At 47.2% G+C, this 11679-nt stretch overlaps 1 protein-coding gene across 1 annotated transcript in view; it reads right to left on the bottom strand.

The window, feature by feature from the left end:
- Positions 1 to 676: 676 nt before the first annotated feature.
- The window catches only part of Dynlrb1 (dynein light chain roadblock-type 1), a 23290-nt gene continuing 12287 nt past the window's right edge, over positions 677 to 11679 (bottom strand). The window contains exons 2-4 of the mRNA XM_021181300.2: positions 8897 to 8972; positions 4896 to 5063; positions 677 to 1036 (exon numbers count right to left, since the gene is read on the bottom strand). Coding sequence (XP_021036959.1) covers positions 993 to 1036; positions 4896 to 5063; positions 8897 to 8972 — 288 coding nt within the window. The 3' untranslated portion in view covers positions 677 to 992. The remainder of the gene's footprint in view (positions 1037 to 4895; positions 5064 to 8896; positions 8973 to 11679) is intronic.

Here is an 11679-nt window from a genome sequence, read left to right as displayed (position 1 = left end):
TGACATATATGCTGGCAGCTGTAATCCAGTCCTTTGCAAGCATAGTTGTACCAGTTTCTCTTTCTGTGCAACAAGGAACAAAAGACAAAAATGTAATGGCAAGTACAGGTGCTTTTCAAGTGGGTGTCTGGGGCCTGGGGAAGGAGGAGGAGCAGGAGGGAGGGAAGCGTCTGGTAAGGACCCCCTTGCACACACCAGTGCCATGGGCAGAAGGATGATCACCACGAAGGAGCTCACCAGGAAAGGATGGGGTCAGAGTTACTGAGGACGACCGTGTGCGAAGAGCTGCCTACCTACAGACCCATGCTCCCAGCTGTGAGACTCCAGGAACGCCATGCTCCTTCCCACCTGTTTCTCCCAAGTCCCCAGCTCTCAGGTAGTTTCAATCCCATGGTGTGAGCTCCTGAGGTATACCAGGTGCACTGTGGCTACTCAGTACTCACCACTCTTTCCCTTTGCTTAGGGCAATGCAATAGAAAGAGGTGTCTAAAAGGCCCAGGAACCAGGGCACGAGCACATACCAAGCCATGTTCAGGAAGTGCGCCACAGGAGCTAAGAGGAGCAGGCCCAGGGACCATGAAAACCTGCCAGTGGCTAGAAGCTGTGGGTATGTTCAGCTGACCATGTGCTAGCATAGGTATAGGCCTTTCCAATCTAGTAAAGACACAACACAGTAGGGGGGGTTGAAGTAATTTTTACTTTAAAAAACAAAAACAGCTTTCCAAGGGGGACAAGGTGAACTGAAAGTTTGAAGAGCTGGGTGTGGGCTTATCATAAGCTCTCATTCCAAAGCCTGAAAGGGAGAACTGAGCTTTCCCAGGGGCTGACTGGATCATCAGAGGCACTCCTTGTGGGGTGGGCAGAGCAACCCTTGATCAATGGCATGGTCTACACGGGCTCAGGTGGCCACCACGTGCCCATTGACATGATTAGCACTATTATTCTTGGGGGACATTAAATTAAGGAATGACACCGGAAGCCCAGACAGTGGCTTATTCAGTTGGATTCTGGATCACAATCAGGAAATAGTCTTTATCTGGAAAAGAGAAAAACATAAAAAGAAAGATCACTAGATGTCAACCAGGAGAGGCTAACGGTAATCACTGACCACACAGTGCAGGAGGGAGGGAGCTTCCAGAAGAGCATCGGTGGCAGGAAGTAACCGACACGTTCCTTACTGTCTGCTGCCAAGTGGCTGATGGGAAGTGAAGTCTCCATGAGATGCAGTAGTGAACTAACTGCCTCTGGAGACTGGTAAGATGACCTGATAACCTGAGTTCAACCCCCAGGACTCACATGGTAGATGGAAACAACCAATTCCTAAGGGTTGTATTGTACTCTGACGTCTGCAGTCCAGTGTGCATGTGTGCACGCACACAGACACACAAACATTAATGTAAGGAAGATTTTAATATGACTGACAGATACCTTAGTCCATCCTATAAAGCCTGCTGACTGGCCTGGCCTGTTGCTGATCTGTCCCACTCAAGAATATTTTGAAAGGTCACAGGAAGGTATTTGCTTCTTTGAAGCATTTTCCAGTGATAGTCTCATGAATCAGACTCTCCACAGAAATGGACAGGCCTCAGTTATCAAGAAAACAGGGCAAACTGCTGTCTGTCTGGGCAAACCTCGCTGATTTTGATCATTTTTCTGGGGTACTAGGACTTAAAGCCAGGGTCTTGTAAATGCAGTGAGAACAGTGATGTACACTCTCAATCCCAAATTCATTTATGGATTTTAGAAGCAGGTACTCCGTTCACCAAACATGTCAACTGAAGTTGTGCAGCACATTTTAGACACGTGGGCTCGTGCCTGGATGCTCTGATCTTGATGAGGACGACAGCAGTCTGCAGGTAGACAGACAGAAACTGCACTTATGCTCTGGGCATCGCCTCTATCTATGCAGGATTAGCTCTGCCAGGGCACCTCAGTGAACCCCAAAATCACTCCAGATAGGTGCCAGTGGGTTACTTTCCTAATAAACCACTACAAGTGACTATAGTTTCATAGCGAAGCAATCTGCACACATAATTAACAAGCTAAAAGCAAAAATATACACGCCCAACAGAAATTCTAAATTGTGCAATACTACATTAAGTACTGTAGGAGGCAGTGTCTTATGATCGTCCATTGAAAACGGTGCTCTCTGTGCGCATGCACATGCTGAGCAGGCTGAGCTCAGGAGAGTGGGTCTTGCTGGAGCTTTTCAAAGTGGCTTGCCTTCTACCATGTAGAAGCCAAGACTCGAGCCCAGATGGTCAGGTTTAGCAACAAGAGCCTTTACTGGCTGAGCCATTTGGATAGCCAGGATGTAATAAATCACACTATGTTACAAAGCTTAATGTGTTAAACTATGAAACTCTAGGCTTCAGGGGAGCCACAAGCAGTCACTTCTGTAAGACGAGACTGGACCTCTTCCTTCCAGGTCATTCCAGCCCCCACACTACACAGTGGGGCCATGCAGGGGCTGCCCTGCAGCAAGCCTTGGGCAGTCCAACCCTACTCATAGCCGGTCAGGCCCCAAACACAGCACTTCTGGATTGACCACATAAAGCTGGGTACAAAAAAGTATGCAGTACTGATTTCCATCTGAAATACCCCAGGAATACCCCAGGGCTGAAGAGACATCTCAGCAACAGGTAAGAGCACTCGCTGCTTTTGCAGAGACCCTGCAGTTAGCTCCTAGCTCAGGGGACAGCTCATGATCTGTTCCTCCAGCCTCAGGGGGATCTGGTGCTTGCTTGTGACCTGATACGGCATGGACACTCATCTTCCCAGACACAAATACATAGAGGTTTACTATGCCCCAGACATCCTTAACCCTAACCCTCTACCAAACTCATCCTATTCCACAATAGGGGGAATGTCTGCAATGGGAGGAAATTAAAGCCATCTAGGAACTAGACATGGTGGCATGTGCCTTTGATCCCAGTACCTGAGTGGCAGTATCTGATTTCAAGGCTGGCTTGGTCTACACAGTAAGTTCCAGAATAACTGGGGCTCTGTAGAGAAACCTGATCTCAAAACAGTAAAAGCCATCTATTGAATGTAGACCTTACTGTGTAAAACAGAAACAGTGGAAATGTTAGCAAGGCAGTAAGGAATCAAAGGCTTGTTGCAGCAGGAGGATGGTGTGTGAGAGCCTCAGGAAGGGGGATATAGCAGTGTGGTGGCCCCAAGAAACAGCACTGTACGGCCACCTCAACATGCCACACAACCTTCAGCATAACTACGGCATGAGAGGGAGACACTGGACCACCAGCCAGGTCAAGTGCCAGCATGTGCACTCCTGCACACTTTCCCTATGTTCTCCACTGAGGAGACTGGAGCCACGCAGCCTGTGAACCCCAACTCACGCACCCAGACATCTCTGGAGCTAGAGGTGACACTGTCTACACAGTAGGTGGAGAGACACTTCTACTAAGTGTCTGTCTCTGTGTCACCACGTAATCTTTCCTTCACCCTGAGTTTCTAGGTCTGCCACTGGGCACCTCAAGTCTGCATTGACATAACCACCAAGTGGATCCCAGTTTTATGGAAACAGAAATGTGTCCTTCATGGTCCCACAGCAGGAAGTTGAGGTAGGGGTGGACTTTTCATTAAAATTTGTAAAGTTTAGCTCTATGATAATCTTACAAATTCTGCCCAATGGTGTATATCCCAGAGGATCTCAACAGCACAGACCTCTGTCTGATGTTTTACAGATGTGGTTGTGGGAAGCGTCAGTTGGCAGGAGCTATGTTAAGTTAAGCATACATAAATACACGACAGTGCTTTTGTGAGTGACTCAGGTTCTTCCTCCCCGTCTTCCCAGCCAGGCAGACTGGGCTGGAGCATGAGGCCTGGGAACAGAAGCCACACTGACCTGCTGCTGGGACTGGCTGATGCCCCCAACCCCAACAGGGTTTGTGTAGCTCTGATTGTCCTGGAAATCACTCTACATCAGGCTGGCCTCGAACTCAGAGATCCACCTGCCTCTGCCTCCTGAGTGCTGGGATCAAACGCATATGTTACGTCCAGCACCTCAACTCATCATCAGAGCACTTCCTGCCATAGACTCAACTCACAGGACCAGATCCACACAGCCGAGTCTGGGCTCTGAGTCACCTTCTAAGTTGGATCCACTTTTTATACCTTCCTTAGTTAACCTGTTCTGCAAACTGAGGCACCATTATAAAGAACTCATGCATGTCCAGCCATGGCTTGGCAGGACAGGGAGAGGTAACCACAGAGAAGTGCTGTAGAGTCTGTCTGCCACTCTAGTCTGTGTGAGTTAGAGGAGGCAGAGTAGGAGGCATCCCCGCGCCTCCCCTCTGTAGTTCCCACCCTTGTGGGCGTCTCCCACTGTGAGCATCTCATTACACTGAGAATGATCCTAAGGCCTAAACACAGGCATGCTTATACTACCAGCCAAGCTTCTTACTGGTGACTCAAAATAGCAATCTGCTCCAATAGTGGTGGGGAGCTGGCTACATGGGTCGGAGACAGGACTATAAATTCGTTTTCATATAGAAACAGCTTTTCCACCCTTCTGACTCATATTTTCCTGGCTCTTAAGATTCAGCTTCAACACTGCTTTTTCTGAGAAATCTTTGTTCATTGTCCAGGCAGAACTGATCAACCCTCCCATGTCCCACATGTTTATGGAATTCTTACCAAGCTGAGAATGACCAGCATTAATGTTTGTGTCTTTCTCCCTCATGAAACCACAGTTCCTCTATGAGGCTTGCTGAAGACACTGGGGATGCCACCCGACAGTGACTGGGCAGTGAAGCTAGTTGACTCTTTACACCCACTAGGCCTGCCTTGAACCTGTGGAGACATTACTGTGCCACACTTTCCTCATAAGCCACAGGTTCAGAAACTAAATGTGAAGGGGCAAGAACCCTTACCTGGTGCCACCATAATTTCATTTTTCTTGGAGCGAATTCGAAGGAAGGTCAGGTCGTTCTGGGCGTCAATCTCACGCACAGTGCTCCGCGCCTTCAAGATGAAGTTGTGCATGAGGCTGGCATACTGTGTAGTGGTGGGGTTGTCCATTGTGCTCTTGATGGGAATGCCTGTGCGAAGGACAAATGGAAACCAAGCAGAAAAGAGGTTGGGAACTGGAGAGATGGCTCAGTTGGGTTAAGAGCACTGGTTGTTGTACCTGAGGTCCTGAGTTCAATTCCCAGCAAGCACATGGCTCACAACCAACTGTAATGGGATCTGAAGTCCTCTTTTGTCATGCAGATGTACAGGAAAACAACACTCATATACACAAAGAGGACGAAAAGGAGGAAGAAAGAAAAGAGGTCCACTTACACTGAGACGATATTACCCGTGACTGTTCTTGGAAAGGCTGGCTGAGCTGTAAGCATATGAAGATGCTTCCCCACCCCAGTGTGTTTCTATGTGAGTGTCTTCTAAAACAGCCCAGTAAGAGGTTGGAAGTGTAGTTCAGTGGTAAGGTGCGTTTTTCTGTGTAGTCTGTCTGAGTCCTGGGTCCAGTACCTAGCACAACATAACCGTGATGTATATCCTTGGACCAGAGAGTGACACCATTAGGAGGCAGGTGTGTCACTGTGGGTGTGGGCTTTATTTAAGACCATCACTGCCTGGGAGCCAGTCTTTTCATAGCACCCTTCAGATAAAGAACTCTCAGCTCCTCCTGCACCATGCCTGCCTGGATGCTGCCATGCTCCTACCTTGATGATAATGGACTGAACCTCTGAACCTGTGAGCCAGTCCCAATTAAATGTTGTCTTAAGAGTTGCCTTGGTCATGGTGTCTGTTCACAGCAGTAAAACCCTAACTAAGACAACAACAAATCATAAAAAGAGCCCATGAAGTAAGAGTCCATACCTCCAGCTTCCCCCTGTTGCTGGATGCTTAGACTTGGACTTTACTGGTATAATTAACCAGCCAATGACTATCACTGTGTATTAAGCCTCTCTTTTTGAAGTCCGAACAATTAAATGCTTATTGGGTATCCTACTGTCATCACTGGTGCCTGCTGTCATGTGGTGAGGGATGTGGCTTGAGCCACGTTCTGTTGTCAGGTGCCTGTCAGAAGGCTCCATCCAAGAGAAGTCTGACACCGGTGAGGAATGTGTTACAGGCACTCCTTACATCCAAGTGGCTAGACATGGGCCCTGCAAATCTGGCCAATGGTGAACAAACAGCCTGGCGATTAGCCAGAGGCAGCCTTCCACCAGGAACCTGTGAAGCAGCTGAGCAGGAGAATGAAGGTGCAGGAATGGGCTACAGTGGTCATTTGTCTTTAAGGGACTGAGGCTGGGGCCTCGATGCTGCTGTTGGGTTCTAGGTGGCAAAAACATGCAGCCCCGAGCCCCATGAGGCCTCTCGACAGCTGAGGGTGGCAGTGTGACTGGTGCCCGCTGTAATCTATCCACAGTGGGATGGTCCTAAAGGAAGAACCCTCCCGTCTGATGACATCCCAGTACTGTGCAGTTTTTTTTTTAGAGTAGTTAGAACCCCAGTACCACACTATTAGGAAAGTAGACCTTTATGCATCTCCCACCAGACTATAAATTCCCTGGGTGCAGGCAGGATCTAATCTCATTTGCCCACTAGCATCGTGGTTACGTGTGAAACATCAACTGATGTTGGTAGTTGAGTTATTCCTGGATTTACCTTTAGATAATAGAATGAGTTTGCTTATATATCAAGTAGGCAAATGTAAAGGTGCCAGTGAACCTAACCATTCAGTGGCTCACTCTAGAAGAGAAGGTAAGGGGCACAGGGAAGAAGGGGCATCCTTCCTAATGTGAGGTGGGCCTCACAGAGGCCTACCACTACTAGGCAACCTAACTGCAAGCCCTTACTGTGTAGCTTGCAGACTTACGTGGCTGCTGGGGAAGCACGTTTTTGAGACATGGTTCAACCCTTCGATGGGGCTAGTGGGTAGAACATTTGCCTAGTATGTACAGGGCAAGGAGCCTGAGCCCCAACACTGAGAAGAGAAAAATTTACTAGATAGTGCTACCCAGTACACATTCTGTCCTAGCCGAGGTGTGCTAGAAGCAAGGAGCGCCAGGTGCTTTGTTGACGAGGCCGAGGCTGCACAGTCCTACCAGGGCACATCCTTAGCTACCCGCCCCACTTTGGCTTTTGGAGCCCAGGATCTCATGCATGTTGTCCTTAAACTCACTATGTAGCTGAGGATGATTCTTTTTAAGCCCAGTTCTTGGGCCTCTATCTCACAAGTGCTGGACATGCAAGGGACCTACTTGATCTCTCTGAATCTCAATTTCCTCGTGGTAAAATGAGGTATGGTAAAAATAAGTAAGTAAATAAATAAACCCTCCCCTTTGAACCAGGGTCTCATTATGTAGCCTTGACTGACCTAGAACTCATGATAGGATCAGAATAGCTTGGAATTTAACACGATCCTCCTGAGTGGTGACACTGCAGGTTCACTGCGATGTAAAGACTTAGCTGCTGCTCTCTTTTTAAAAATACTTATGTATGTGTATGTATTCCTAACAGGGGACACCATGTGCATGTAGCAGCCTGAGAAGGTTAGAAGGGGGATCAAACCCTCCAGAAGTAGAGATACAGGTGGTTGTAAACAACCCTAGAGCTTATCTTTTTCAAAGAGGAGAGTCTAAGGAAGACCTGGAAGGCAGACTGGCAACAGTACACATTCTAAGTAGGGGTAAAAACTTATACTGAGGTCAGAGAACAGCCTTCAATGGAGAAGACTGACAGCTTCAGCCATCTCAGACATCTATCTTCTTGGGCTGCTCACACCTACAAGCTGCGTCTGCAGCCTCGGCACACCAGTCTGTCAGCCAGCCATCTGCCTGTATACTAGATCAGGGCCAGAAGCAGGGTCTATGTGGTTCCCCTGGATCTTCACTACTTCTCTCTGCTGCCTCCTGGACAGGTCCATGAATCTCTCTCCGAGGCTGGTCCTTAGGGCTGTTGGGGCCATCAGGGCCTACAGACCCCTCAGGTGCACTCAGATTTGAATCTTGGTTCTGCAGGTTAGAGAGATGGCTCTTCCAGAGAGAGGACCTGGGCTCAAGTCCCAGCACCACATGGCAGCTCACAACCTTCCGTAACTCCAGTTCCAGGGAATTGACACTCTTTTCTGGCTCCTCATACAATGCACACATATGGTAGACACTTAACATGTAGGCAAAAGAAAACAAAATGCAGAAAATAAAAATAAAAAATAAATCTTAGAAGCAATTTTGGCTTTGTAATAAGAGGCAATCATCAATTAAATTTCTTCCTGTCTCTGTGTAGCCCTGGCTGGCCTCAAACTCACAGAGATCTACCTTAACACAAAAACAAGTCTTACCAACTCTGATTATCACATGAGAAATAAGTTGGATGATCACAAGGGCTGAAAAACACAGAATACTGACAGTTGTGATCTGTCAGGGCAGTGGAACTGAGAAAAAAATTCATATTTACTAAGTTAAGATCTCTAAGGTGGTGCATGCCTTTAGCTCCAGCACACAGGAGGCAGAAGCAGGAGGATCCTACGTTCCAGGATAGCTTAGGTGACACACCAATACCCTGCCTCAAAAGAAGAAAAAAAAATCACAAGAATACTATCAGAGGGGATGGAGAGATGGCTGCTCTTCTGAAGGTTCTGAGTTCAAATCCTAGCAACCACATGGTGGCTCACAACCATCCATAATGAGATATGCTGCCCTCTTCTGGGGTGTCTGAAGACAGCTACAGTGTACTTACATATGATAATAAATAAATCTTAAAAAAACAAAAAAACAAAAAGAATAGTATCAGAACTTTGGAACTGTTTTAAAGAAAGAAAATGAGAATGAATCTGGGCTCCTTAGGATTGAGGAAGGACACTGTGTGTGGTGTGGGCTGCTTTCTGGAGACCTGCCTGGGTGCAGGATGGACAAGGGCCTACCTTCTGTGTTCACCACGATGATGCCCTGCACTCCTTTCTGGCTTTGAAGCCTCTTGAGTGTTTCCTCCACCTCTGCCTGCCAGAAAGGAGACCAATATTAGGAGTCAGTAGGCAGACTGGATTAATGTCTTCAGATCCTGGCCCAGGAATGACAGTCATCTAAAAAGCAACACCCAGGCCGGGTCCATATGGAGTGCTCCTCAGGCCACCCCTGGCAGCCCCAGCATGAGCAGCACTGTTTCTGGCCCCTTACATCAGGCGGCCACCCCCTTCCTGCCCATCAGCTATTTGAGAGCAGAATAAAAACCCCATTCCCTGGAGTACAGACACACCCATGGCCCATGACTCACTCTTCTGGAACAGTATTCTGATGAACTGGAAAAAACAAAAACAAAAACCTAAGTAGTAGCTTTTAACAGGAAAGAGGCACTGTGTCTTTGTAGGTTAAACATCAAAAATGAAAATATTCCAAAGGGAGCAAAATGACCCCATAAGGATAATAAACTCAGTGACTTAAAAAGCTGCTACCCTAGACACAGTGACACTTGGTATATAAGAACAGGAAATATGCTGGGCAGTGGTGGCACACACCTTTAATCCTAGCACTTGGGAGGCAGAGGCAGGCAGAGCTCTGAGTTTGAGGCCAGCCTGGTCTACAGAGTGAGTTCCAGGACAGCCAGGATTACACAGGGAAACCCTGTCTCAAACACACACACACACACACACACACCAAAAAAGAAAGAAAGAAAGAAAAGAAAAGAAAAGAAAAGAAAAGAAAAGAAAAGAAAAGAAAAGAAAAGAAAAAAGAAAAGGAAGGACGAACGAACAGGAACTATGTCTCAGGAAGAGTTCTGATTATCCAGAAACTGCTCAAGGTGGGATGTCCGAGCACACAGAACCTGTCAACTGAGCAGCTAATGAGATGTAGGAGTCTCCCTCTGTGAAACATGCTTCTACACAGCCCTGGCTGTCCTGGAACTCATTCTGTAGACCAGGCTGGAAGAAAACTAAGAGACTGCCTGCCTCTGCCTCTGCTGGGATTAAAGATGTGTACTATCACACCTGGTCCTCCCCACCCCTTTAAAAAAACAAACTTTCAAAGCTGCTTTTCTGAAACCAAATAGTTTTCTAGACCACCTGACACATCTCTTCAAGACCTAGTCTGTGACTATGTGAGACACATCAGATCCTGTGTCTAGCTACTTAGTCTCTTAGAGTGGTCAGCAGAGTAGGTCCCCATAAACACAAGTCTAGCTGACCTTCCTCTCTCTATGGCTGGAGCCTGGTTTTGAAGTGTGCTTATTCCACAGGCTTGGATCTAGTCATAAGCTCCTCAAACGTAGAGTCAGGACAGGCATTCAGATCTCTGTGAAATCAAGGCCAGTCTGTACATAGTGAGCTATAGCACTGTCAGGGTTTTGTAGAGAGACTTTATCTCCAAAGGGGGAGAAGGCAAAGGGTCTTTGGAAACAGGGGTATCATTCACAGAAAGAATGGTTCTCCATCACCTGGGTCCAAAGAGCTAGAGCTGGGGGTGGTGTGTGTGTGTGTGTGTGTGTGTGTGTGTGTGTGTGTGTGTAGTAACACAATGGGTTATTTTTATGAAAGGCTCATCCTAACAACCTACTTCCTGTAAGAACAGTGCCAGATGCCACAGGGTGGGTAGAGAGCTCCTCCTACAGAGCGCCAAGCAGCTTCATGCCTCTAATCTAGAACCTGGGCAAAAGGGCATGGTTGTGTCAGAAGCCGTTTGCCTGCTTCTGTGGAGAGAAAGAAAATAAAAGCCTGCCTGCCAGGCAGAGTCAAGGCAGGTCAGGAGTATTGGCAGATTTCCTGGCCTGCTGAGGCATGGAACAATAAGAGAAGGTGCACTTCAGGCTCAAGATGAGGGACTGAAGATTCTATTGACCTTGGTGGGAGTTACAGGGAGGCTTTGGGATGAGAACTGATGGCTTATGTATATATTGCAGCAGTTGTTCCTGTGGCTTTGCTTCCCAGAATACTGTGAAGTATAAAAAGGCTAAGAAAAACTAGAGGCCAATGTGGTATTGACCTGCAGCCCTTCCATATCTGTCTCTTGCATCTTTTTTCTGCCTTCCCTATAATTATCCTCACTCCCGCCTCAGAGGACTGTTCCCAGCAGGTTGGTTGGAATTAGGGGATCAAGTGAAGAACAATGAGGAGGAAGGGAGAGCTTGAGAAAGAAAAAGGGGCTCAGTGCAATTAGAGTTTCTTGTAACAGACACAGGGAAACAGATAAGGGAGCTTGGAAAAAGAAAAAGACAGGGAAAAAAGATGTGAAGGGGAAACAATCATAGGCTTTGTGTACAAATGCTTAAGAATATGCTTTGCTAAAGTAGGGCAACAGCAATTACATCTAATTTTTTAGATTTTGTAGAGAAGGTTTGTCCTTGGTTTCTTTTTTTTTTCCTTCTTTTTTTTTTTAATATTTTTTTATTACGTATTTTCCTCAATTACATTTCCAATGTTATCCCAAAAGTCCCCCATACCCTTCCCCCCCCACTCCCACTTTTTGGCCCTGGCGTTCCCCTGTACTGGGGCATATAAAGTTTGCGTGTCCAATGGGCCTCTCTTTGCAGTGATGGCCGACTAAGCCATCTTTTGATACATATGTAGCTAGAGTCAAGAGCTCCGGGATACTGGTTAGTTCACAATGTTGTTGCACCTACAGGGTTGCAGATCTCTTTAGCTCCTTGGATACTTTCTCTAGCTCCTCCATTGGGGGCCCTGTGATACATCCATTAGCTGACTGTGAGCATCTG

The sequence above is a fragment of the Mus caroli genome, chromosome 2 (genome assembly GCF_900094665.2).
Source record: "Mus caroli chromosome 2, CAROLI_EIJ_v1.1, whole genome shotgun sequence".
Lineage (NCBI taxonomy): Eukaryota > Metazoa > Chordata > Mammalia > Rodentia > Muridae > Mus > Mus caroli.
Note: the sequence above shows the minus strand (reverse complement) of the source record. Positions and strands in the feature narration are given on the sequence as shown.